Source organism: Dama dama, chromosome 6, assembly GCF_033118175.1.
Source record: "Dama dama isolate Ldn47 chromosome 6, ASM3311817v1, whole genome shotgun sequence".
NCBI lineage: Eukaryota > Metazoa > Chordata > Mammalia > Artiodactyla > Cervidae > Dama > Dama dama.
The window spans coordinates 12,181,298-12,204,558 of NC_083686.1; the positions used below are offsets into that span (position 1 = coordinate 12,181,298).

Sequence of the window (23,261 nt, forward strand, 5' to 3'; positions counted from 1 at the left end):
ACATAGGAATGGGTGTTGGGTAAAAGGTAAGTGATGTTGCTAAAATTCTGCCTCTGTTCACAGGTACCAAATAGGAACTTGGAGACAGAATTTTGGGTGAAGTAGAAAAGAATGGTTTTTTTGCTTTGCTGATCCCTGGATTGGGAAGATCCCCTGGAGAAAGGAAAGGCTACCCACTCCAGCATTCTGGCCTGGAGAATTCCATGGACTGTATAGTCCATGGGGTCGCAAAGAGTCGGACACGACTGAGCGACTTTCACTTTCAGAAAAGAACAGTTTTATTGCTTTGCCGGGCAAAGAGGCCCACAGTGGGCTAATGTCCTCAAAACTGCATGTCCTCAGTTGGAGGGGTTAGTGAAGAGTGTTACAGTGTTCAGGGAACAGGGCGTGGTAAACTCATGGACATTCTGATTGGTTGGTGGTGAGGTCACTACGAGTCAGTATCATCAACCTCTAGGTTCCAACTGGACTGGGGTCTACGTGCTTGTGGTGAACATACAGTTAACCTTTTCCACCTGGTGGGGGTCTTAGTATCTGCAAAACAGCTCAAAAGACATGGCTCAGAATATTGTCCATAGTCCTCAAGGAAGAACTAAAGGTTCTTGACTTTAATGGCTAATGATTATTTTGTCTTATTTGACATTTTCTTGCTCCTCTGATTAAAATTTATTCTTTGCCACCTTTGTGGAGGACATGGGTGGTGGTGGAGGTCTATTCAGGGAAGGCCTCAAGGGTCCTGCTCGGTTATAGTGAGGGGGCCGAGATAGGAGAAAGACGACCCCATTCAGCAAGTAGTTCATAAATACACGTCACTTAATCCAGGGGGCTGGTAATAACCCAACCACTCCAGCCCTCCCTAGGCAGAATGCTAGGCAGAATGACTCCCTCCCTCCCTGGGCACACCCAATAACCAGTTCAACCCCCAGGTCTTCTGAGATTGCCTCAGGGTCTTCTGTCTCCTTTTCCCTAAAGACAGCACACAGCCCAGTCCAGGGTGGACACTCTGGAATTATCTCATTAGTTCCTGTGACTTAGAATGACTTTAACAACAAGAGAGTTTAGAGCAGAACCACAGGACCTACAGGTACTGGACGATTCAGGTCCAAACATGTTTGTGAGGAAAAGCAAAAATCAGTGTATACAAGACAACTTCCCAACAGCATCTCTTCAAGGAAAATCCCACTACATGCTTATGATCACTAATTCCTTGTATGAAGCTGAAAGGGGCAAGGTTCTCACATGGACCAACTTTTCTGCCAAAATCCAGCTTACTGGAGAGAGAACAAGGATGAACTACATAACCAGCCTCCTGCCCAGGTGCAGTTTAGGAATCCCTATAAAGTAACACTTCTGTTCCTGTGTAAAGGAGAAATACAATGTGCTCTTCTTGGCTCACTAAGGAGAACAGAATCTTAGAAGGCCTATTCTAGCCATATTAAATGCTTAATTAGAAGAAGGGATAAAGGCTGAATACACACTGTTCCAGTAACCATGTGTGTGTTAGTTGGTCAGTTGTGTCCAAATCTTTGTGACCCCATGGACAGTAGCCTGCCAAGCTCCTCTGTCCATGGAATTCTCCCAGCAAGAATACTGGAGTGGGTTGCCATTTCCTTCTCCAGGAGATCTTCCTGACCCAGGGATCAAACCCGGGTCTCCTGCATTCCTGGCATTCTTTACCATCTGAGCCACCGGGGAAGCCCGTCCGGTAACCATAAAGTACTGGTAAATATATAAAAATGCTGTTTCTTTCATGTGAGATAAGCATAATAATTCTAATTTCCTTCCACAGGCAAGGAGTTATCATCTTTAGAGTGCTACGGCATCATGGTTCTGTATTCAAGTAAAAGTCAATAATATACAATTATTTATGCTGAGTCCCAGGTTCATCACTGAGACAAAAAAAAAAAAAAAAAAAAAATCCAAACAAAACCAAAACAAAAAACAACAAAGCACACAAACAAAACAAAACAAAACAAAACACAGCTAGGAAGATAGGTTTTCAGTGGTGGAATAAAGAACTAAGATACACTATCAATGTGCTTTCACTAACGGAGATGAATTTGAATAAAACCACTGATTTCTTATAACTTTCCTTATTCAACTGCAAAAGTGCTCTCTAAAAGAAAATAGTCTATACCAAAGACTGCTAATCTTTTTTTCAAACTCCTAGAAATCTATTTTGGGAAAGAGATGTAATTTCAGGCTGCTTTGATACTATCAAAGTAAATTGTTTTAATAGGAATTGGTCAGTTCAAGTTTTAACTTCAAAAGAAAAATGACATATTTTGAAGGATAATAGGAATTTTTTAAAGATAGTCATAAAATCTGCAATCTGTAACAATGTTATTAATCTTGCTTTTATTACCTTATTCTTGTAATCACCCCGTTAGGGTGGGTTTAAACAGAGTGGGCACAGGGTCCTTGAAAGCCTCTTTCCTCAGAGGGGTCATCTTACTTCACACCAAGTTAACAAGTCACTTATACCTGCCTGAAGCAAAATGAACCTGGGAAGTCTCCAGTGCTTTTCCGATTTTTAAACGTTCTCCACCTCAATGCCCCTTGTCATCAGCTATTTGAATTTTTAGTCTTCTGTATTACTTGAGTCTGGCTCCTACAACCAATCAGAGGCAACAGCAGCCCTGGGTTCGCTCCTGCGTGGCCTCCCTTCAGTGTTCTGAGCCTCAGTTTCCTTATCAGACTGCAAGACGCCTGGCGTGTCTGACATTGAGGGGGACCCAGCCTGCAACACATCTTAATCTTTTGTTGGGCAGAATACAGCCCATCTTCTCTCAAATCCTGCTTGTAAACAGCATCACAGAAAATGGCCAGCTGACAAAACCAGGAATGCTAGAAAGAAATGAGTCAAAAAAATTTTAATGACGTGTCAAAATGCATCCCTGGCAGGTTTGGGGAAACCCAAGTACCAGACCCATCAGACCAGCAAGGGGACAGCAGAACATAGAATTCAATCTTACTCTCAACTTAAACAAAACCAAGCTGTAAAGCCCAAAACAAACATCATTAGAGTGGTTCCGAAGTTCCCGGGGCTCCAATATCGTGTGTGTTTGAGTTCAAGTTAAGCCAGCAACTGACCAAAGGGTGGTCTCTGAGCTAACACCACGGGAAGGATCTATGGGTTGTGCTTTGCAGTTAGTGACATGGGGCAACAGCAGACCCAGGAGCCACTCTCTCCAACTGCAGTTTCCAACAAAGAGACACGTGACCATAACTCTGACCCTCAGAATCACCATCTGCTGGCCTAGCTTCACCAGGGAGCTGAGAGGCTGCTACTACCTCCTCCAGCCCCGCGCTCTGCTAGCATCCCGATACAGCCAACCACGTGCTGTGCTGCCGGCAAGTTCTAACGCAGGAGAATCTTGGGTGACGGTTGACACGGATGGCAGAAGTGAGGACCCGCCCCAGTTCAAGTATGTGTTTTTTGTCATGTTTGCCAAACTCTGCCTTAGAGGCATGACAGCAAAACTGACAAAAGAATAAAAATCCACACAAATCCTGAAATATGTAGTGCTCGTACACACAGGAAATAGTGCTGCATACCTACCCTGCCCCGGGGAGGACAGTGGCGCTTGCTTCTGCTCCTTGCAGCCCTGGAACAGGAAGACGTCCTGGGCTGGATGCAGGGCTCTGCTTTGCCCCTGTGTTTTGCATCTTCTCAGGTGGTGCTAGTGGTAAAGAAGCTGCCTGCCAATGCAGAAGATGTAAGAAATGCGGGTTCAGTCCCTGGGTCAGGAAGATCCCCTGGAGAAGGGAATGGCAACCCACTCCAGTATTCTTGCCTGGAGGATCCCATGGACAGAGGAGCCTGGTGGGATACAGTCCAAAGGGTTGCAAAGAATGGGACACGACTAAAGCGACTTAGCACGCCTGCACGTGTTCTGGGTCAAGCTTCACATTCCCACTTTTTCCCCTTTACTTCCAAAATGTCTAAAGCCGCTCATGGCTCGGAAGTTGTTCTCGCTAATAGCAGTGATGGCAACCACTGAACAGATGCCTCTGGGCTCCAGGTACGGTGCTGTCAGCTTTTCACAAATTAGTTCCTTCGATCGCAACCCGAGAACACCCTTTACTATCTCACTGACTGGATGAAAAGAGTGAGGTTCAAAGTGGTTAACAGTGAAGGGACCAAGCCAGGGCCTGACTCCAGGCCTGATTCCCAAGAGTCTTCCTTCCTCTGGACACAGCACCCCTGCATCCAGCCACGACACAGCAGCTTGTCCCCAATCAGACCAGAACATGGGGACGGTCCAGGGTAAGCCGGCCTACCTGAGACTCAAGAGGCCCACAGCGTATCTCCATCTACCCCGCTGTCCTTCCTCCTGTTAATCCCCCTGGCCTAATCCTTCCCACACTTGTTCCAGGTCCCGTTTCTGCTTCCCCTGTAGCAAGAGGTATTAAGGACGATAGTTAACACTGGTTAAAGGGGTGATTCTTCTCTTTTAAATTTTATTCTATTATTTTTTAAGGTTTTTTTTTAAAAATTTACTTGGCTGTGCCGAGTTTTAGTTGCGGCATGCAGGATCTTCGATCTTCATTGCAGCATGTGGGAAATTTAGCTGTGGCATGTGGGATCCAGTTCCCTGACCATGGATGGAGCCCAGCTCACCTGCACTGGGAGCGCAGGGTCTTAGCCACTGGACTACCAGGGAAGTCCCAAAGGAGTGATTCTTACCCTACATACCAGCTGCTGAGGGACTCGTGGGCAGAACCTACTCAGGCATCAGAAAGTGGCCCGGCTCTCCTCCTGCAGAGTGAACGAGGACTGAGACCAATCTGACCAGGGCACTGAAACGGTAATATAGCTAAACAATGGATCAGTTTCAAACGAGCTGGTTCCCTATAGCTGGTCACAGGCCACCCCCCAACCCCCAAATCTAGTCACCGACCAATCTGTCTTTGGCTGAAGATGAACTGGGTCAGAGTGGACAGGCCAGACTTACATAGGAACCCCTGTGAAGAGCAGAACTCCCGGTTGGGCAAGGGTTATTACACACAAAGGATTGTTTCAACCGCTCCTGGGGGAAACACCGCAACTCACACATACATTTAAACCACACAGAAAATCAGTCCCCGTAAACCCTCTAAATGTCTAAAAAAATGACGTGACAAAAACAAATGCTTTCTAGTCTGACCAAGTTACTTTTTGACTTGTCACATTTGGTACTATTTTCCATACAAGAATATTTTAAGTGCAATAATTTTCACTGCTACAGAATTAGAACGTGGGATAAGAATATATTTTATTTTTCTCATAGAAGTTCTACCAAAAATATACTTTTTTCTTAACTTAAAAATACACCTTTGGAAAGCGAAACTCGAGTTGTTACAATTCACTACATGTTTTACAAACAATCGTGAAAGGAAAGAGATCAACAGGATGGATTCAATTATTAAATAAAAAAATGTTCATTTTAAAAGCTTGACCTTGTCCTTTAATAACTTCAGGGTGGGGTTCTTGCTGATTTTCTTGTTGAAGATGACTAGGAGTTCCTCTTCAGATTTGTGATGTTCATTTGTCACCGCATAATACTGAGCTAAAACCTTCACAAAGAAAAAACAGCGGTCAAACAGGTATTTGTCCTGAAAATTTACCCACAGTGTTAGCTCTCTGACCCCCAGCATGGCGGACAGTGACAAATCAAAGAACCCACATGCTGGTTACACGGGGGGGTCCTGCTTGTGGCAATTCACACAGCTGCACACGTGTGACACTTGGCTGCCTGAGTCAGACACCAGTGAAAAAAAATTACAAAGAGGGGGAAAAACACTGTTCTGGAATAATCAAAAGACAGTAACATAGCTAGAGCAGCGATTTTCAGACTTAACAGCGGTGCTGCCCTGGCTGAGGGGGTGTGGATGGGGTATGACTCTAGCCCCACCCGCACCCTGAAGGACCAAAAAGAAGCATCTGGAAAGTCACTGAGACATACGCACACCTACAAGTTTACAGTATTTCAGATGTAGAGAAAACAGAACAAAACCATACATTTTAAAATAAAGAACGGATTCTCCCCAGCTTATATACCTGACTCACACCCTTCATACCTTTTTCCTTAGCTTCTTGATTGTTATTTCATTGTCTGGGGCCTGTTTCAGAACTGCTTTAATAGTTCCCTTCCAGTTGAATTTGCCTACAATGTAGAAAATAATTTGTAAACCACTGTGTTTTGTGGCACTCCCAAAGGGTTAAGAAACAGCTGTGTGTGAGAGATCCGGTCTCCCTATACCCCGGCCAACATTTGGCGGTGGCACTACTTCTGTAAAGCTAGTTTCTGGTCTTGCCTCATTTCTGCACCACCTATTTGCTACGCAGGAAACGAACAAGACCAGAATGAACTGGACGCCACAGCACTGTGTAGGAGGCACCCGACCTGTCCCATCACAGTAGCCGAGAGGCACTGACGATCGTCTGCAATACTCATTCTCAGCGTGACCGGAAAAACTAAGGATCATTAAGTACCACCATTCTACAAATTCCGGTAGAAAGACATGAGTTATATCTAATGAACTCAAGATTTACTAAGGATCCGCTAAGATCAAGGGGCTGTCTAAACACAGTAAGCAAAGCAAAGACTGAGCAAAAGGAGCTGAACCTTGAACCAGAGAAGACGGCCACCAATGACTACTGTCAGTAGGCTAGGACTCATCTAGGGAACCTCTGCTTCTGGGAAGATGAAGACGAGTATGCAGAAGATACATAATTCTGATGAAAGAAATCAAAAGATTTAAATCAACAGACAGGTCATGTTCATGGCTTGGAAGACAACAGAGTAAATAAAGTGATCGATTCTCCCCAAACTGATCCAATTCCTCTATCATCACGGCAAGACTTTTTATAGATATGGGCAAGAAGATTATTACAAATCTTCTTAATTTTGCAAAAGGACAAAGTGAGGATAAGGCTACCCGTTTTCCAGACTTTGGATATGCCTGCTCTAGTCGAGATGTGTGGTGGAGGGACGGATGGACACACACAATGCAAAAGAACCCAGAACAGACCCACACCAATGCTTGACAAAGGCACTTCACTGGGAGAAAAGACGGCCTTTTTAAATGGTGTGGACCAACCAGACATTGATGAGCAAAGAAAGAAACCTTCAACCAAGTTTCATATCTCATAAAAATTCACTCAAAATGGATCATGGACTTGACTGTAAAATCTGCAACTGCAAGACATTTAAGAAAAAAAAACAGAAAAAAGACAAAAAAACCTTTGGGGATTTAGGGCCAGCGGAGTTCTTAGACGACTTCAGAAGTATCATCTCTTAAAGGAAAAACTGACAAATGAGGCTTCATCAAGACCAGAAACTTGCTCTACAGACGCAGTGCCACCACCAAACGCTGAGCAGGGTGTGGGAAGACAGGCTCTCTCACATACTGCTGGTGGGAATACAACATGGCACAGCTACTCGTGAAAAACCTGGCTGGTTCTCAAAAAACTAAACATGCAAGTGATGCACCACACGGCCGCTGCGCCTCCTAAACACTTCTTCCAGAAAAGATGACACAGGAAAGCCTCTACACGAGTGCTTACAGCAGCTTTATTCATCAGGACCACGGACCGAAGATAACCCAGATGTCCGTCAACAGATGAATGGATAACCAAGCTGCGGGACACTCACACCACAGACCACTGCTCACGGTGCAGAGGAATGGGCTACTGAGATGTGCGGCAACCTGGATGAATCTCCCTAGAATAAGGCTGAGTGAAAAGGACCAATCTCAAAAGGTTACACAGTGTGAAGTCAAAGTCACTCAGTCGTGTCCAACTCTTTGTGACTGCATGGACTATACAGTCCATGGAGTTCTCCAGGCCAGAATACTGGAGTGGGTAGCCTTTACCTTCTCTAGGGGATCTTCCTGACCCAGGAATTGAACCGGGGTCTCCTGCATTGCAGGTGGATTCTTTACCAACTGAGCTATCATATCAGGGAAGCCCACTACACAGTAAACGATGCCATTTATGTCACATTCTGAAATGACACAATTTCAAAGCGGAGAGGTACATGGAAGTAAGGGACAGGCTGACCTCTGGGGTAGAGGTGGGTGGGGCGAGAGGAGTGGGCGTGGCTGTAACGGGGCAGTGGGAGCATTCCCTTCGGGGACAGGAATGTTTGTCTCTTGACTGTTCAAGGTGTTGAACAGTCAAGGTGTTGAACCCAGGGGAGTTTTGTCCTACAGCTGTGGGAGGTCTCGGCCTCATAAGAAACTGGGTAAGGCCGCAGAAGGATCCCTGAAGTCTAATTATTTCTTAAAATTGCATGTGAATCTACAATTACCTCAGAACTAAAAGTTGTAAGTTAAAAAAAAAAACACTACACATATACAAAGTTACAAGCTAAGAAATCTAACTACACTTGGGCAGTTACTGAACTTCCATGAATAAAGTCTCAAATCCCACTTGAGCCCTCAGGACTGTTCTTAGTGGCAGGCCTGGGGAGTGTTCCCCGTCTGGGCAGTGGGAACAGCTCTGCAGAGGAGACAGCATTTAAGAGGAACCCTGGACTTCCCAGGTGGCTCAGCTGGTCAAGAATCTGCCTGCCGTGTGGGAGACCTGGGCTCGATCCCTGGCTTGGGAAGATCCCCAGGGGAAGGGAATGGCTACCCAGTCCAGTATTCTGGCCTGGAGAATTCCATGGACTGTATAGTCCATGGGTTCACGAAGAGTCAGACATGACTGAGTGACTTATGCCTCCACTTTGGAGTCTGACAAGCACACATTCTGGCTGAAAGAGGGTGGCCGTGGGGCTCCAAGCAAGGGGACACCAGGGACAGACCCAGAGACGGGAGGAGGGACAGTCAGGCCTGTTCCTGCACCCTGGACCTCAGGGCACATCTATGGGCGTGATAAGAGGCAGAGACAAGAGAAGCAGGGTCTCAGAACTGGGGCTTACTTTAAGCTCCAAAGACAACAGACGTCTCCAATCCAGACGGCTCTACATTCTACCCTTAAAGCTGGAGAGACCCTTGTGAGACCGACTGACAGAGGGCTCACTATTACTCTGCAGTCACACCCTGGAGCACGGGTTTTGCTCCAGACTCCTTCCCATGCATCCAGAGGGCACGACCCACCCGACGGGCCCAACCCTCCCCCTTCTCCCCCAACCTGGAGAGGGCAGAACTGCAAAGCACAGCAGCCATACCTTTTGCAGGAGCCTCATGGTTTTCTGGTTCTCCATCCTCAGAATTTTCTGGGAGCTTAATCTTTTTCTTCTTAGAATCTGATTCAACTAAGTCATTAGGAAGATTAAAAAAAAAAAAAGATTTCACATTTATAAGAGCACCTACCATTTAATGAGAGGCCTACAGGGCCAGGCTCCTATTAAAAAAAACCCCATCACCTTGCTCATGCCCCCAAGCACCCCAGCCTTGAGGCGGGGGGCTTCTCCTCCAAGGACAGTTGAGAGGTGGTGTTGCCTGCCCTGGACTAAGTCCAGGTTGGTCTGCCCACAAACCTTATGCTCTTTGCTGCTAGTGGTTTCAAACGGCAAGGTCTGACAGATTTTTATCCATTCCCAACTCACAGCTTAAACACTCTTTAACAAACCCTCGGAGCGTAAGTGAGCCACAAACCTTCCGAGTGCTTGCGCTTTCTCTTGCCTGGACCGGCGTCTGCCTGCTCCCCCGCCTCGGCGCCTCCATCCACCGCCCCGTCCTGGGCGCGCTCGGCCTTGCTCTTCTTCCTCTGGCTCTTCGTCCCCGAGGAGCCATCGGCCGCCTCCTGCTCAGCCTCCTGCGCCACTTTGCACTTTTTAGGCTTCTGACCCTTTGCGTTCTCCTGGTGGTTTTCTAGTCTTAGTTCTTTCTTTTCTTTTTTCCTGTTCTTCTGCCGTTCTGCCTTCCTTTCTCTCTTATTCTTCTTGGCCTCTGCGGGCTCTTCCGTGCTGCTGTTTGCTTTGGAGGACGGGACCTCAGCGTTGTTCTCTGCACACGGCTTGCTCACTGGCTCTGCCGGCTGCTGATCTGGCCCCTTACCGATGGGTTCCTTATTATTAAGCAAAACCAAGAAACACATAAATACTCATTCCAGACACACATCATTTTATCTACTGCATAAATTTCTCTAAAGAAACTGTTATTACTTCACCATTTTATAACTGCGACCCCTCCGACCCCATAGCTTACACGTAGCAATATATATACAAAGTGAGAAAAAACCACCCCCAGTCCACATTCCTCTCTGCATTTAATAGATATTTTCATTCCACTGGAAAAATGAAGGATTTCTATGTCATGGAAAAGCCAGACCTTTAATTCTGGCTCACTAGCCGCCTGTTAGATAGAAGACGAGCATGTGGGTGTGGCAGAAACCACCAGATTGATGCATCTGCAGGCCTGGGTTCAATTTCCAGCCCTGTTCACTACTAGCCAGGTGATTCAGGGCAAGTTATTTATCTGCTCCAAACCTATTTCCTCATCTATAAAAAGAAAAGGTGGTGACACGTACCTGATACAGTTTATGTATGAATAAAATGAGAAAGGAGAAAAGCTAAGCTTGAGAAAGCAGCTGGATGTACAGGGAGAGTTTTGTAAACGCGAGTACTAGACAGAGGTGCCCTTATCACCATCACTGTTCAGGTGGATGGCTACCCCGAGAGGGACGTCAGGGAGGGACACCTGGGTGTAACATCAAGAATGGTAAGTAAGGAACCATGGAAACACGCGCTGGAATAAGACAGACTGCCCATTTACTGCACCACCTGACTCAAACCGAGTGACTTCAGCTGCACTCTGACTATAGGTATGCTGTGGCCTCCATGCCTGGACCTTCCCAAGGGAGGACATGAGGCAAGTCACCGAACTGCTCCGTAAGCCCTGATGTGTCTGCAGGGGCAGGGCCACGGTCAGCGTCGGCAGCTCCGGGGCAGCTGCCGGTGCTCTGCAAACCCCTGGACTCACGGTCAAGTTCCAGCTCTGTTAAGTAACCGGCCAGGTGACTGACACCGTCATAGAGTCCTCCTCCTTTCAGAGGCGAGGTCACCAGGGGACCAAATGGAGGAGGACTGGCTTTCACTCAGCACTCTGCTGAGCTCATGAAGCCCGTAAGACCCAGTCACAGGCTCAAAGAGTAGTATTTAGGGTTCTGAGACTAAACTAAACAACTGGAGTTTTCTCAAGAGGAATTCAGAGATCAAATCATGCAGGCACATGCGGGGGAGGCAGGCGATGAGCTCAGAAAGGACTCAGGAGGAAGGGAGATCAGGACACCTCGCCCTGTCCTACAAGTTCTGTCCTTTGGGATGGTGTGTCATGAGCTTCAACCCACCAGGGTCTGAGCACTGCCGCCCCAGGCCTCCCCCTTTAGCCAAGTCTCCAGGTGCTGCCCTGCCTCCAATTCCTAACCAAGCCTGCCCTCGGCGCCCCATATTCTGGGAGAGAGGGGAAACAGGAAGAAAGGAAGGAGGGAGGGAGACACACACTGACCCGCCAAGCAGTCAGTCAATCAATGAGTGGACAGATTCACTCCCCATCAGCTTCCTACTTCGTTCCAGGCTCTACTCCAACATGGTCTCTTCAGATACGATTTCACTGCCTCTGTCCTGACAGTGAGACTCTCCCCTTCTTCACTCTCTGCCCTAACCTCTGCCTCCCATTTCTTTCTGGCCCTTGTCACCACGTGATATCACAGCATCAGCCCTTAGAGCAGCTGTCGGTCTCTCCTGCCAGAATACAGCTCCCCCTCTGGGAAGGACCCAGGTCCAAGGATGGCTGGGTCCATAGTGACCAGGTGAGCCTTGCAGCAGGGTGGTGAGTGTTTCACCTGAGAAGGATACAAAGCCTCCAGCCCAACACCCCCAGGGCCTTGGCACCATCCCCATCTCCAACTCCAGGCACGGGCCGGGACGTTCACTGCCCAAAAGCAATGACAATCTGCATTTTGCAGAGCTCAGAGTTTACCACAAGCTGCTTAATAGTTATCTTATTTAATTCTTAATATATTCACAGCTTAAAAATGAAATTGAAAAACTCTATTTTTTGAACTCTGGAGTTAAGCTAAATAACCACAAACTTTTATGACTATTAGTTAAAATAATGGAAGTGAAAGTGAAAGTCACACAGTCGTGTCCGACCCTTTGCAATCCCATGGACTATACAGTCTGTGGAATTCTCCAGGCAAGAATACTGGAGTGGGTAGCCTTTCCCTTCTCCAGGGGATCTTCCCAACCCAGGGATCAAACCCAGGTCTCCCCCATTGCAGGCGGATTCTTTACCAGCTGAGCCACAAAAGAAGCCCAAAATAATGGAAATAACCTTTAAAAAAATAGGTGCCACATAAGCGCCAACTGAATGATTGGTTATAAGGTTTCACAGCGCCAATTTGTGTGTTTAGAGACAAATGGTAGATACACTGCCAAGAGAAAGTTTCATTTTTTATCCCAATTTGTGGTCAAAACTATTCTCTCTACATAAGGCACATCAACTGCTGACAACTGTGAGGAGAATAAAAGACCAGTCAGATCCCACTGTTGTTTTGAAACACTAATGATATGTCTTCAGGTGGGCTATTAGCTCCAAGTAGGGACAAAGTGCAACTGGATTAATGAGAAAAAATGTTGAACAATGGAAGCAAGGACGTGCCTACAAGATGTCACACTACAACTTTCTGCAGGTGTATTCCACATCTGGGGCCTCTCGGATCAAAGCATCTTCTCGGAAGGCGGTCTACTGATGTGCTCCAAGCAATCCCTCCGGCCCCCGGAAGGAAGATCAGCACTGACTAAGTGCCCATGCCCTGCTGGGCACGAGCTGGGAGGCTTGTACTCCCTCATCTGCTTTAATACTGGGGCACGACCCCTCACCCCACACCTAACAGAATACCTGGTCGCCCTCTCTTGTCCTCACCCTGTTCATTTTTTCTTCCGGCCACTATCACCCACCTGAGTTGTTTTTCTGTTTTTTGTTCAGGGTCTGACACGTATCGGGCACAGTAAGTACTAAGTCTTTGGTGTTGTCGCTTAGTCGCTAAGTCACCTCCGACTCTTTTGTGACCCCGTGGACTGTAGACCACAAGGCTCCTCTGTCCATGGGATTTCCCAGGCAAGAATACTGGAGTGGGTTGCCATGCCCTCCTCCAGGGGATCTTCCCGACCCAGGGATCAAACCCAGGTCCCCCGCTCCACAGGCAGATTCTTTCCACTGAGCCACCTGGGAAGCCCCTACTAAGTCTAACCATCCACCTCTATTGAAGATAAGGAGACGAAGGCTCAGAGAGGTTAAATAAGATGCCCGAGAGCAAATGCCTGGCGAACAGGGATTCAAATGGGGTCTGTCAGAAACCCAAAGCACCCGTTCTTTTCCAATCATCCCACTACCTCATGTCTAAGCCGATCAAGTCATGTCAGCTGGTAGTTATCAAACATCAGGATTAAACACCTTTCTTTGCACAATAAGGAAATCTTTTCTGCATTGCACTCAGTGTATCCCTTCCCATTAATGAAGGCACAAAGAGGCTCTCTGAAAAAGAAGGCTGTCTTGACCTCCAAAAATAAGACATTCCTGATTGATTTTTACTAAGCACTTTTGCCATACTGCAAGTCTAGAGTGAGATCGGACTTACACTGCTGGAAGCTTCAGAAAAGATATTCCACACCTGCTCCAGGATAGATTCATTATGAACTTTTAAACTGTTCTTCATCCAATTCTGTTTGGGGGAAAAAGAAAAAAGAAAAAAAACCCCACTTATCCCATATGCTGACAGGTACACATAAGCTGTCACTGAAGTGCCCACATCCCCTCCATTCAGGGAAGTCCAGGCAAATACATACCTGAAATTTTGCCCTTTTCCTGGGAACATTGTCAAAACCACTAATTTGCTCTAATAGTTCCCTCACTTTGGGGCTGACATTGGGTCTTTTTATTAATTCATGAATTTTCTACAGAAAAGATAAAAGCAATAAACAATCAACAGATGAGTTTCATGAAAGTCAAACTACTGGGTTTACACCTCAAGTCCAGATTCCATGTTAATGTCTATGTTTACAGATTCAACAGAGTAAAGTCCAGAGCAATTTATTGTTGTTGTTCAGTCGCTAAGTCACGTCTGACTTTTTGCGACCCCATGGACTGCAGCCCGCCAGGCTTCCCTTTCCTTCACTACCTCCCCGAGACCAAGGCAAGAAATACAAGGCATCCACATTGGAAAGAAAGAAGTAAAATGATCTCTGTTCCCAACAACATGGTCTTACATGTCCAAAACCCAAAAGATTTCACAGAAAGACTCTTTAGGACTAATTAAGTTCAGGGGGTGCAGGATACAAAAATCAACACTCAAAAATCAAGCTGCATTTCCCTACACTAACAAAGAACAAACTGGAGAGGAAATTAATAAACAATTCCACTTATAATACTATCAAAAAGAATAAAATACTTAGGGATAAACTTAACCAAGCAACAAGGCAAAAGACATATATATTGAAAGCTAAAAAACACTGCTGAGAGAAATTAAAGATACAAGCAAATGGAAAGACATCCCATGTCCAAGAACTGTAAGATGTCAATACTACTTAAAGAGATGTTCAGATGTAAGGTTCAGATGTAACCTCTATCAAAAGATGAGACATTTCTGGAGATGGATGATGGTGATGGATGTACAATACTGTTAATGTACTTGGTTGCATAGGATGCATTAATTTTTGGCTTCCTAGGCTTCTCAAGAAAGCAGGTGACAGATGAAGCTCCTTGATGAATTAGGAAGACCTTACCTGAATCCATGCCTGCTGTTTAACATCGCCTTTGTGGGTTTTACCTTCATACCCTTTGCCACCATACTTCTGATCTTCACTTATGCATTTCACGTGGTTTTTATAGTCATCGCCCCTTAAAGTGAGAAAGTTCCACCATTAGAGTGATTCCCAAATCAGAGTCTCCATGTAAAGCTAGCATGCAGTCCACACTTACCTTCCCATCTGTGCTCTGCATGGCCACCCCACCCCTTTCACCTACTACGTTGATAACCTCCTGGTCACATCACATTTTCCTTCTTCCCAGCTGTTCAAATCCCACCACCAAACTTTCCACCCATTCACCCAAATGTCTTAAAATCATATTGATAGGCAGTATTTTTTTTAAGTCACAAGAGAATAGTCTCTAAATAAAAAAGAATTCTCTGCAACAGGGTGGCTTTATCTTAAATTACAATGCCTGTAGGGTTTCCTGGTAATATACAGTGGGAAATCAATAATTAGCTGTAGATTAAGTTAAAAGGTGGTATAAAACAGTAGTATCAGGTCATGAGAAAGTTCTGGATCTTGGGAGTCTTGGGAAAAACGGACACTTGATTCTGTCTTATATGATTGTTTTGAAGCTCTACAGGGTCCTCAGGGAAAAGCTGGGACAAGGTCAGGGGCAAAGTCCCTTAAGGAGAAACAGCCCAGTTTTCACCTGTTTCTGTATATCCTTCCTCCTTAGGTAAGAACAAAGACTTAGCAGTTTCCAAACTTTTTTTTTTTAAATCACTGCTTTAGAATGAAATTAAAAGAGACTGTTTGCAAATATCCCTCAAGTGCCACAGAGGCCAGTAGGGCCCACGTGCCAAAAGCTGAACCCTCTGAAGCTGAAGGCAATCAGCGCAAGAATGAGATTAGCCAACTGCAGACAACGCTCCCTGAGAAACAGTGGGTGAGCAGGATCCATCCCGCCCCCTCCCCTCAGCCCTCACCTCTCCAGAGACCCCTTCCCTGGAAGCACCTGACACACTCAGGATCAGGAGCTTCACTCCCTCCATCACCTCTGATTTTCTGGGGCAGGACCGAGTCTCTTCTCCAAGGTATCTCCACTGTGAATGAATAACTTCATTTTCTGGTCTGTAAATCCACCGCTTCCCTGTTATTAGCACACCACACCGGAAACCCTGCTCTGCATGGTCACCTCCCTGGGTTCAGTAATGGTGACAAGGACAGGAGAGCAAGTGCCATGGACTCATCAGATTAAGACCAAACCTGCAACTCCCTTTTATTCTGAGTCTTCTCTTTGTATCACCTTTAAAGAGCAAACGGTCATGGCAGACACTACATTTTTTTCTTAATTTTCTTTCCCCAAATTTGCTCTTGCTCTCTCTCTCTAAAAATGCTTTGTGGAACCAACGATCACATAACTGGTCTGGACATTTAGTACAGATCCACATGGACTTACCAGAAGTCTTTGCCGCAGTCGATGCAGGAAAGACATTCGCAGTTTCGGCAAACAGCCACGTGCTTTTCCACTTGTACCTTCTTCACTGATTCACCACATGCATTGCATGTAAAAAATACCATTTTTAGCTAAATGATTAAATATTTTTTTTTTTTTACCCCAGATGGGTTTTAAGCCCTGTCCTAAAAAAAAATTAAAAAGGAAAAAAGATAATTATCATTGGAATGTGAAACTTCTTTTCCAAATATATGACTCAGACAGCTAACTCTTCACATGAAAAATAACACAATAGAATCAAAGCTGATTCGCAATCTACATAAACCTTTACCATCACATAAGTAAAACTGTATTCAACAACAATACCACGGCTAAAACTGATTGAATATGTGCTCACCACATGCTGGGCTTTATTCTAAGAGCTTTATGTGTGTGGACTTCTTTAACCCTCACAGCAACCCTATGAGGGAAGGACTATCATCGTCCACAATTTACACGTGGTATTGGGACTCAGACTAAAGAAAGTGTCCAAAGTCATGCAATAGCAGAACCAGGATTTAAACCTGGCAGGCTGCCTCTAGAGATGAAGTTTGGGGACGTTTCCAATAACTTTAAGGGCACACAGGCAGTTCTCCTTCTCTCTACTGCCTCTAGGTGAGCACTGAAAAAAAAAAAATGCGCCAAGTCCCCAAATACAATAAGGACACAGCCAAAGGGGAATCAAGGAAGGTTTAGAAAGTGGAGAAGAGGCCTAAAAATCATTCCTATAAGCACAAACAGCAGCCATACAGGCATAACCATGTATCCACAGGTGTTAAAAAGGCAGATGTGTGCCTCAGTTTCAGTGGACGGGAGCAGGAGTGGCCCCCTGTTGGATCAATCAGAAACCACAGAACCCTCCCAGGTATCCCAGTGCTGGGTGCTGAACTACTGGAGTGGACTCCCAAACCCAGGCGTCCAGAGCACTGCCCCATGGTTCATTGGGTCCACACCTACACATAACTACCGTTTAAAAAGTTCATGGGGGTGCTACTGCCCTCAACAAAACACAAATTCATTTAAAAGTGTGCCGGAAATCACTGTAACTTTCCAAGATTCAGTTCAGTTGCTCAGTCATGTCTGACTTTTTGCAACCCCAAGGACTGCAGCACACCACGCTTCCCTGTCCATTACCAACTCCCGGTACTTGCTCAAACTCATGTTCATCGAGTCGGTGATGCCATCCAACCATCTCATCCTCTGTTGTCCCCTTCTCCTCCTGCCTTCAATCTTTTCCAGCATCAGGGTCTTTTCCCATGAGTCAATTCTTCGCATCAGGTGGCTAAAGCATTGGAGCTTCAGCATCAGTCCTTCCAATGAATATTCAGGACTGATTTCCTTTAGGATTGACTGGTTTGATCTCCTTGCGGTCTAAGGGACTCACAAGAGTCTTCTCCAACACCACAGTTCAAAAGCATCAGTTCTTTGGCACTCAGCTTTCTTTATGGTCCAACTCTCACATCCATACCTGACTCCTGGAAAAACCATAGCTTTGACTAGATGGACCTTTTGTCAGCAAAGTGATGTCTCTGCTTTTTAATATGCTATTTAGGTTGGTCCTAGCTTTTCTTCCAAGGAGCAAGTGTCTTTTAATTTCATGGCTGCAGTCATCATCTGCAGAGATTTTCGAGCCCAAGAAAACAAAGTCTGTCACTGTTTCCATAGTTTTCCCATCTATTTGCCATGAAGTGATTGGACCCAATGCCATGGTCTTAGTTTTCTGAATATTGAGGTTTTTTTTTTTTTCTTTTTTCTGAATGTTGAGTTTTAAGCCAGCTTTTTCACTCTTCTCTTTCACCTTCATCAAAAGGCTCTTCAGTTCCTCTTTTCTTTCTGCCGTAAGGGTGGTGTCTGTCATCTACATATCTGAGGTTATTGATATTTCTCCTGGCAATCTTGATTCCAGCTTGTGCTTCATCCAGCCCGGCATTTCACATGATGTACTCTGCATATACAGTTAAATAAGCAGGGTGACAATATACAACTTTGACCTACCCCTTTCCCAATTTGGAACCAGTCTGTTGTTTCAGGTCCCGTGTTGCTTCCTGACCTGCATACAGATTTCTCAGGAGGCAGGTAAGGTGGTCTGGTATTCCCATTTCTTGAAGAATTTTCCAGTTTGTTGTAATTCACACAGTCAAAGGCTTTGGTAAAGTCAATAATGCAGAAGTAGATGTTTTTCTGGAATTCTCTTGCTTTTCCTATGATCCAATGGATGTTGGCAATTTGATTGCTGCTTCCTCTGCCTTTTCTAAATCCAGCTTGAACATTCGGAAGTTTCAGTTCACGTACTGTTGAAGACGTGTTTGGAGAATTTTGAGCATTACTTTACTAGCGTGTGAGATGAGTGCAATGGTGCGGTGGTTTGAGCATCCTTTGGCATTGCCTTTCTTTGGGATTGGAATGAACACTCAGCTTTTCCAGTCCTGTGGCCACTGCTGAGTTTTTCAAATTTGCTGGCATGTTGAGCACAGCACTTTCACAGCATCATCTTTCAAGATTTGAAATAGCTCAGCTGGAATTCCATCACCTCCACTAGCTTTGTTCACAGTGATGCTTCCTAAGGCCCACTTGACTTTGCATTCCAGGATGTCTGGCTCTAGGTGAGTGATCACACCATCGTGGCTATCTGGGTTATTAAGATCTTGATTTTTTTTAATCACTAGATTGTCATTTTACATTATAAATACGTTTCACAGCAAAAATACTGAGAACAAATGTTTAACCCAGCATGTTCTTCCTCATCTTGAAGGTAAGGGTCAAGTACACCAATACAGTTTGTTCAGGGTTAAGACTTCATCTGAGACTCCTCTGGCACAAATGAGAGACTACTCCTGGTTCGTGGAAAATTCTCACGCACGAGATCACCATCTCTCCTGCACTCTCACCTTCTGAGTCACTGCTAGACAGGACAAACCTAAGAAAGGAGCAGGGCTATTCCCATCCATCCAGCCTCGAATGAAAATGTACATCCTGGCTGCAACTCCAGGGTTTACAGAGGCTCAGCTGGTCTCTCTTGGAGGTCTCTTGCCCTGCAGTTTGCTTAATGTGCTACGTATAAAACGTGGGCCCCTGACCCAGGGACCCCTTCTTCAGCTCTCCATCAGGATTACATGGGGTCAGTAACAGCTGAGCAGCAAATCCAAAGGAAAGAAAGCCTGACTGTTCTGGGATGCGCACCAACCAAGAGCAGCTTCTCACCTGGTTACGGTGAAAAACGTATGAAACAGTCACAGGTACGGGTGAGTTGGTCTCCCGTGGACTGTGACCCACTCCTCCGAAGCCAGCATTCTGCTCTCAGCAGAAGGATGACCAGGTTGCTGGCAAGCAACGAGAGCAGCCGGGCTTCCCTGGTGGCTCAGTGGTAAAGAATCCGCCTGCAAAGCAGCTTTGGTCCCTGGGTCAAGAAGATGCCCTGAAGAGGGAAATGGCTAACCTACTCCAGTATTCTTGCCTGGAGAATTCCATAGACAGAGGAGCCTGTCAGGCTACAGTCCATGGAGTTGCAAAAGAGCTGGAGACGACTGAACGCACATGCATACAAAGGGCACTTTGGTTTCAAAACGAGAGTAAACCAGAGTCACCGAGAGATGGACTGCCACCTCACACAAGGTGGAAGCAGCTGGGACAAACTAAATTACCTGCTGACAATGTTGAGAGTACTTTCACAATGAGAGTCAACCATGAAAAAATACCCCCTCAAACTGCAGCAGTGGCCTAGAGCTTTCCAGCCTTCATTTTTGAGGTCTATCCTGTATCTTGTTTGAGGCAGAGAGGGGAGGGGAGGAAGGTTTCGGCAAGCTTTGAGATCCAGTTGAGAGATGCAGCCCGCCATGGAAGGTCAGAAATTAAAAGGTCTGAGAAGGACGGCTGGATTTCTCAGACTGAATGAAATTTCTCGACTGAATGAAGCCAGTGATGCTGGCAAAAAAAGATGCTCGGCATATCTGTACAAAACATGTCTTCTCTCTGGTGATTAGCCACACACAGAGTAAACATCAATTCAGGAGAGAATTAGAATTTGGTTGCATGTACATCAGAAAGATACCTCTCCAATCGTTTTCATTTGGTCTTTTGTGGCAATATGCTCACATTCAGAAATCTATTGGGATTTTTTTCAAAGACAGAATGGTAGCTTGCACAGTAAGCTGGAACTCAGTCTCCCAGGGCCTTCCCCTGGATTTTTAGAGCCACGGCTGCATACCGACGCTTGACCTGCACCGCGGGCAGTGTGGCCGCCTGCTTGCTAAGGAGATAAGCTCTGTAAGGAACTTACCCAAACCTCTTCACCCAGCCCTCCAGGGAAGTACCTTTCTTTTGTGCGGTAAACACTGGTATGTGTGTCTGCGGTGGAACAAAGGGGCTGCAAACACCCGCAAGCTCAAAACCATCCAAACTGTACAGCAGACTCCAGTGTGGCAAATATTAGGGCAGGCTTGACAATTTCAGAAGTGGACATGCTACAAACTTACAAAAAGACACCCCTGTGAAAATGCAGCCCCTCCAAATGAAAACAGCAAGCACCTCCTACACACAAAAGACAACTCATTCAAACTTCACAGGACTCAATAAATGTGAAAGAAATTTAAACAGTCACATTTTCAAATGATGTTTTGGTAAACTGGTAACATTTGGACTTCACAAGTTAGAAAAGCTAAAACCATGTTTGTTACATTAAGACTTTCATGACACCTATATACCCAGCTAAGTGCCGTGTAAGTCATGACGGTTCATTTAAAAATATTATGATCCTAAGTCTCTTAAGCTAGGCCACACTAAACAAGGAGACCACCCATGTCACAGCAGAGGATGTTGGGTATTGAACAGCAGTGCTGAGCTGATGGGTAGCAGATAGCATCTCTAGGAGCTGGGAACTTGTGAAGCAATTCAGGCACCTCAGTCTCCTTTTATCAAGCTGGTGGCCACCTTCTGTTGACCTGGGCCTGGACTCAGGGCCAGAGGATCTGAGCTGGAGTCTGCATCTGCCAATTAAAACCTAAATGACCTGGAAGTACCTAAGCTTCTCAGAATCTGCCTATCTATAAAATGGATCTAATAGCTACCTTACAGTATTGTGTGGAAAGTTAAAAGATACCAGATTTGAAAAATAAATCCTTACTCCATGGTAGAATGTCTTGCAGTCTATTTATTTGCACATCAATGATATTGCTCCCAGTCCCCTCCAAACACTGCTTTTTTAAATATGACCCTCAATCTATCCATCTATCTTCATAAACTCACCCCAGTCTCTGCTGGCTCCCCATCCCCTGAGTCCCTACACTACCACCCTATTCCCTGATAACACGAACTCAAATTGGTTCTAGGACTGTGAAGTGAATGTGTAAGTTGATCAGTCGTGTCTGACTCTCTGGACCCCATGGATGGTAGCCTGCCAAGTTCCTCTGTCCGTGGAATTCTCCAGGCAAGAATACTGGCGTGGGTTGCCATTCCCTTCTCCAGGGGATCTTCCTGACCCAGGGATGCAACCCGGGTCTCCTGCATTGGGGCAGATTCTTTACCACCTGAGTCACCAGGGAAGCTTGTATTTGGAGTGATTTATTTCTTTATTAACCTTCCTCCTTACACATTTTTGTATTGTCTATTTTTTTTAACAACAACAAAAAAAACTATCGTTTAAAAAAATTCCTTCACAAACATATACACACACAGACCTAAACCCCACTGACACCATCACCACCAAAACTGCCCACCTGAAGGGCTAAGCTGTCAACAGCCTCCAGTGAGGCCTGAGACCTGAAGCAAGTCACTGTCCCCTAGGGACTTAAGTTCTCTAGGCTGTGAAACAATGCATCAGGCCAACTAGGCAAGCCCCTCCAGAGAGGAAAACTCCGAGAAACCAGGGGCATGGTGAAAGGGAAAGACAGACCAGCACACACTGCACAGCCTCACGCCGAAGCTCCTGACTGTAGGGTGTATAGTCAGGCAGGATCTCTCCCTTGCTCTGCAAAGACTCTCAAAGAATGTACATCCATCTCCACTTGACAGATGAGCCGAGGCCCACAGAAGCTGAGCAGTGTCTCTCAAACCCCAAGTTCCAGTCTCACACCCTCCCCACATAGTACATCAACAGCAGTGGTTTAAACAGCATCTATTCACTGGTGTAAAAACTACCTGTGGAAGCCAATGCGTCAGGCACTACGTTAGGCACTGGGGGCACTGTGTGAATAAGTCCCAGGTAGGCACTCTGCAAGAATGGTAGGCTTGCAAGCACTCAAACCCCACCTTATGCCTCTAACCTCTCCACAAAGGCAGGGGCTGCAGAAAATCCGGACATTGATGGATCATCTACTATGTGCGAAGCCCTGGCTCCTGTAATACACAAGAGTCCTCTGAGTTAGGTTCCATTATTATTCCCTTTTGACAGACCAGGCACAAAGGGGTTCAGTAACTGGCAGCAAGCTACACGTGCAGTTGGTGGCAAACCTGGATTCACAACGTGGCTATTCCCGGCCCTAAAGCCCCGCGCTCTCAACCACTATGCCCTAAGGGCCTCCTCCTTGGAGACCGAGCTCCCCAAGACTCAAAGAAGACAAGCGCCTCGTCCCCAACATGCAGCAAGCCTGCACAACCCAGTCCGGTGGGGGGACCAGACAACCATCCCGGCTGGAACCCCCTCTGTGGGTTCCCAGCACCGATTTTTCCATTTTAAAATCCGGAGGAACTAACTCCAGGATTATTACATCATTCTAACTCCAGGACTCCTTCCATTTCCCCCAGAGCACGAATGAAACTTGAATGCATTTCTTTCTTCCATGCGTTTAAGCCAAAGGAAAGACTCTCTAACGGTGGAAACGCAGGCAACTGCCACCGTATGCCCACCCCACCCCACCCCACCCCCCGCCCCACAGCCTGAACTCCAGCCTCCCAGGTCGGACCTCTGGGCCACCGCCCCTCACCTCTCAGCCAGCGCCCGCCAACGGCCTCAACCCGCCGCGAGAGGAGCACGTGGAACCGCTGCTTCCCTCAAGGCTCTATAACCTGCACCTCCCTCCAAGGCTTCCGCGCGCAGAATTCGCTTCGGAGGCGCCCCGTGCGCTTGCGCACCGCGGCCACAC

General features: G+C 46.2%; 1 protein-coding gene across 2 annotated transcripts; it reads right to left on the bottom strand.

The window, feature by feature from the left end:
• Positions 1-5,233: 5,233 nt before the first annotated feature.
• LYAR (Ly1 antibody reactive) lies at positions 5,234-23,251 on the bottom strand. Of its 2 annotated transcripts, XM_061145518.1 has the most exons (9): positions 23,103-23,251; positions 16,150-16,331; positions 14,721-14,835; positions 13,785-13,892; positions 13,577-13,660; positions 9,592-10,003; positions 9,162-9,248; positions 6,064-6,149; positions 5,234-5,559 (listed from the first exon to the last, which is right to left on the bottom strand). In XM_061145518.1, the coding sequence occupies exons 2-9, from the start codon at positions 16,269-16,271 to the stop codon at positions 5,425-5,427; spliced, it is 1,149 nt and encodes a 382-aa protein (XP_061001501.1). In that variant the 5' UTR covers positions 16,272-16,331; positions 23,103-23,251; the 3' UTR covers positions 5,234-5,424. The 2 variants fall into 2 exon arrangements, with proteins under 2 accessions (XP_061001501.1, XP_061001502.1); XM_061145519.1 differs by lacking the exons at positions 13,577-13,660; positions 13,785-13,892.
• Positions 23,252-23,261: the final 10 nt, after the last annotated feature.

Excerpts from the sequence above, each read along its gene's own strand:
- LYAR (XM_061145518.1), bottom strand. The coding sequence starts at position 16,271 with ATGGTATTTTTTACATGCAATGCATGTGGTGAATCAGTGAAGAAGGTA. Across the intron at positions 13,893-14,720 it reads AACAGCAGGCATGGATTCAG|AAAATTCATGAATTAATAAA; the intron begins GTAAGGTCTTCC and ends TCTTTTCTGTAG. Across the intron at positions 13,661-13,784 it reads GGAAAAGGGCAAAATTTCAG|AATTGGATGAAGAACAGTTT; the intron begins GTATGTATTTGC and ends TCCCCCAAACAG.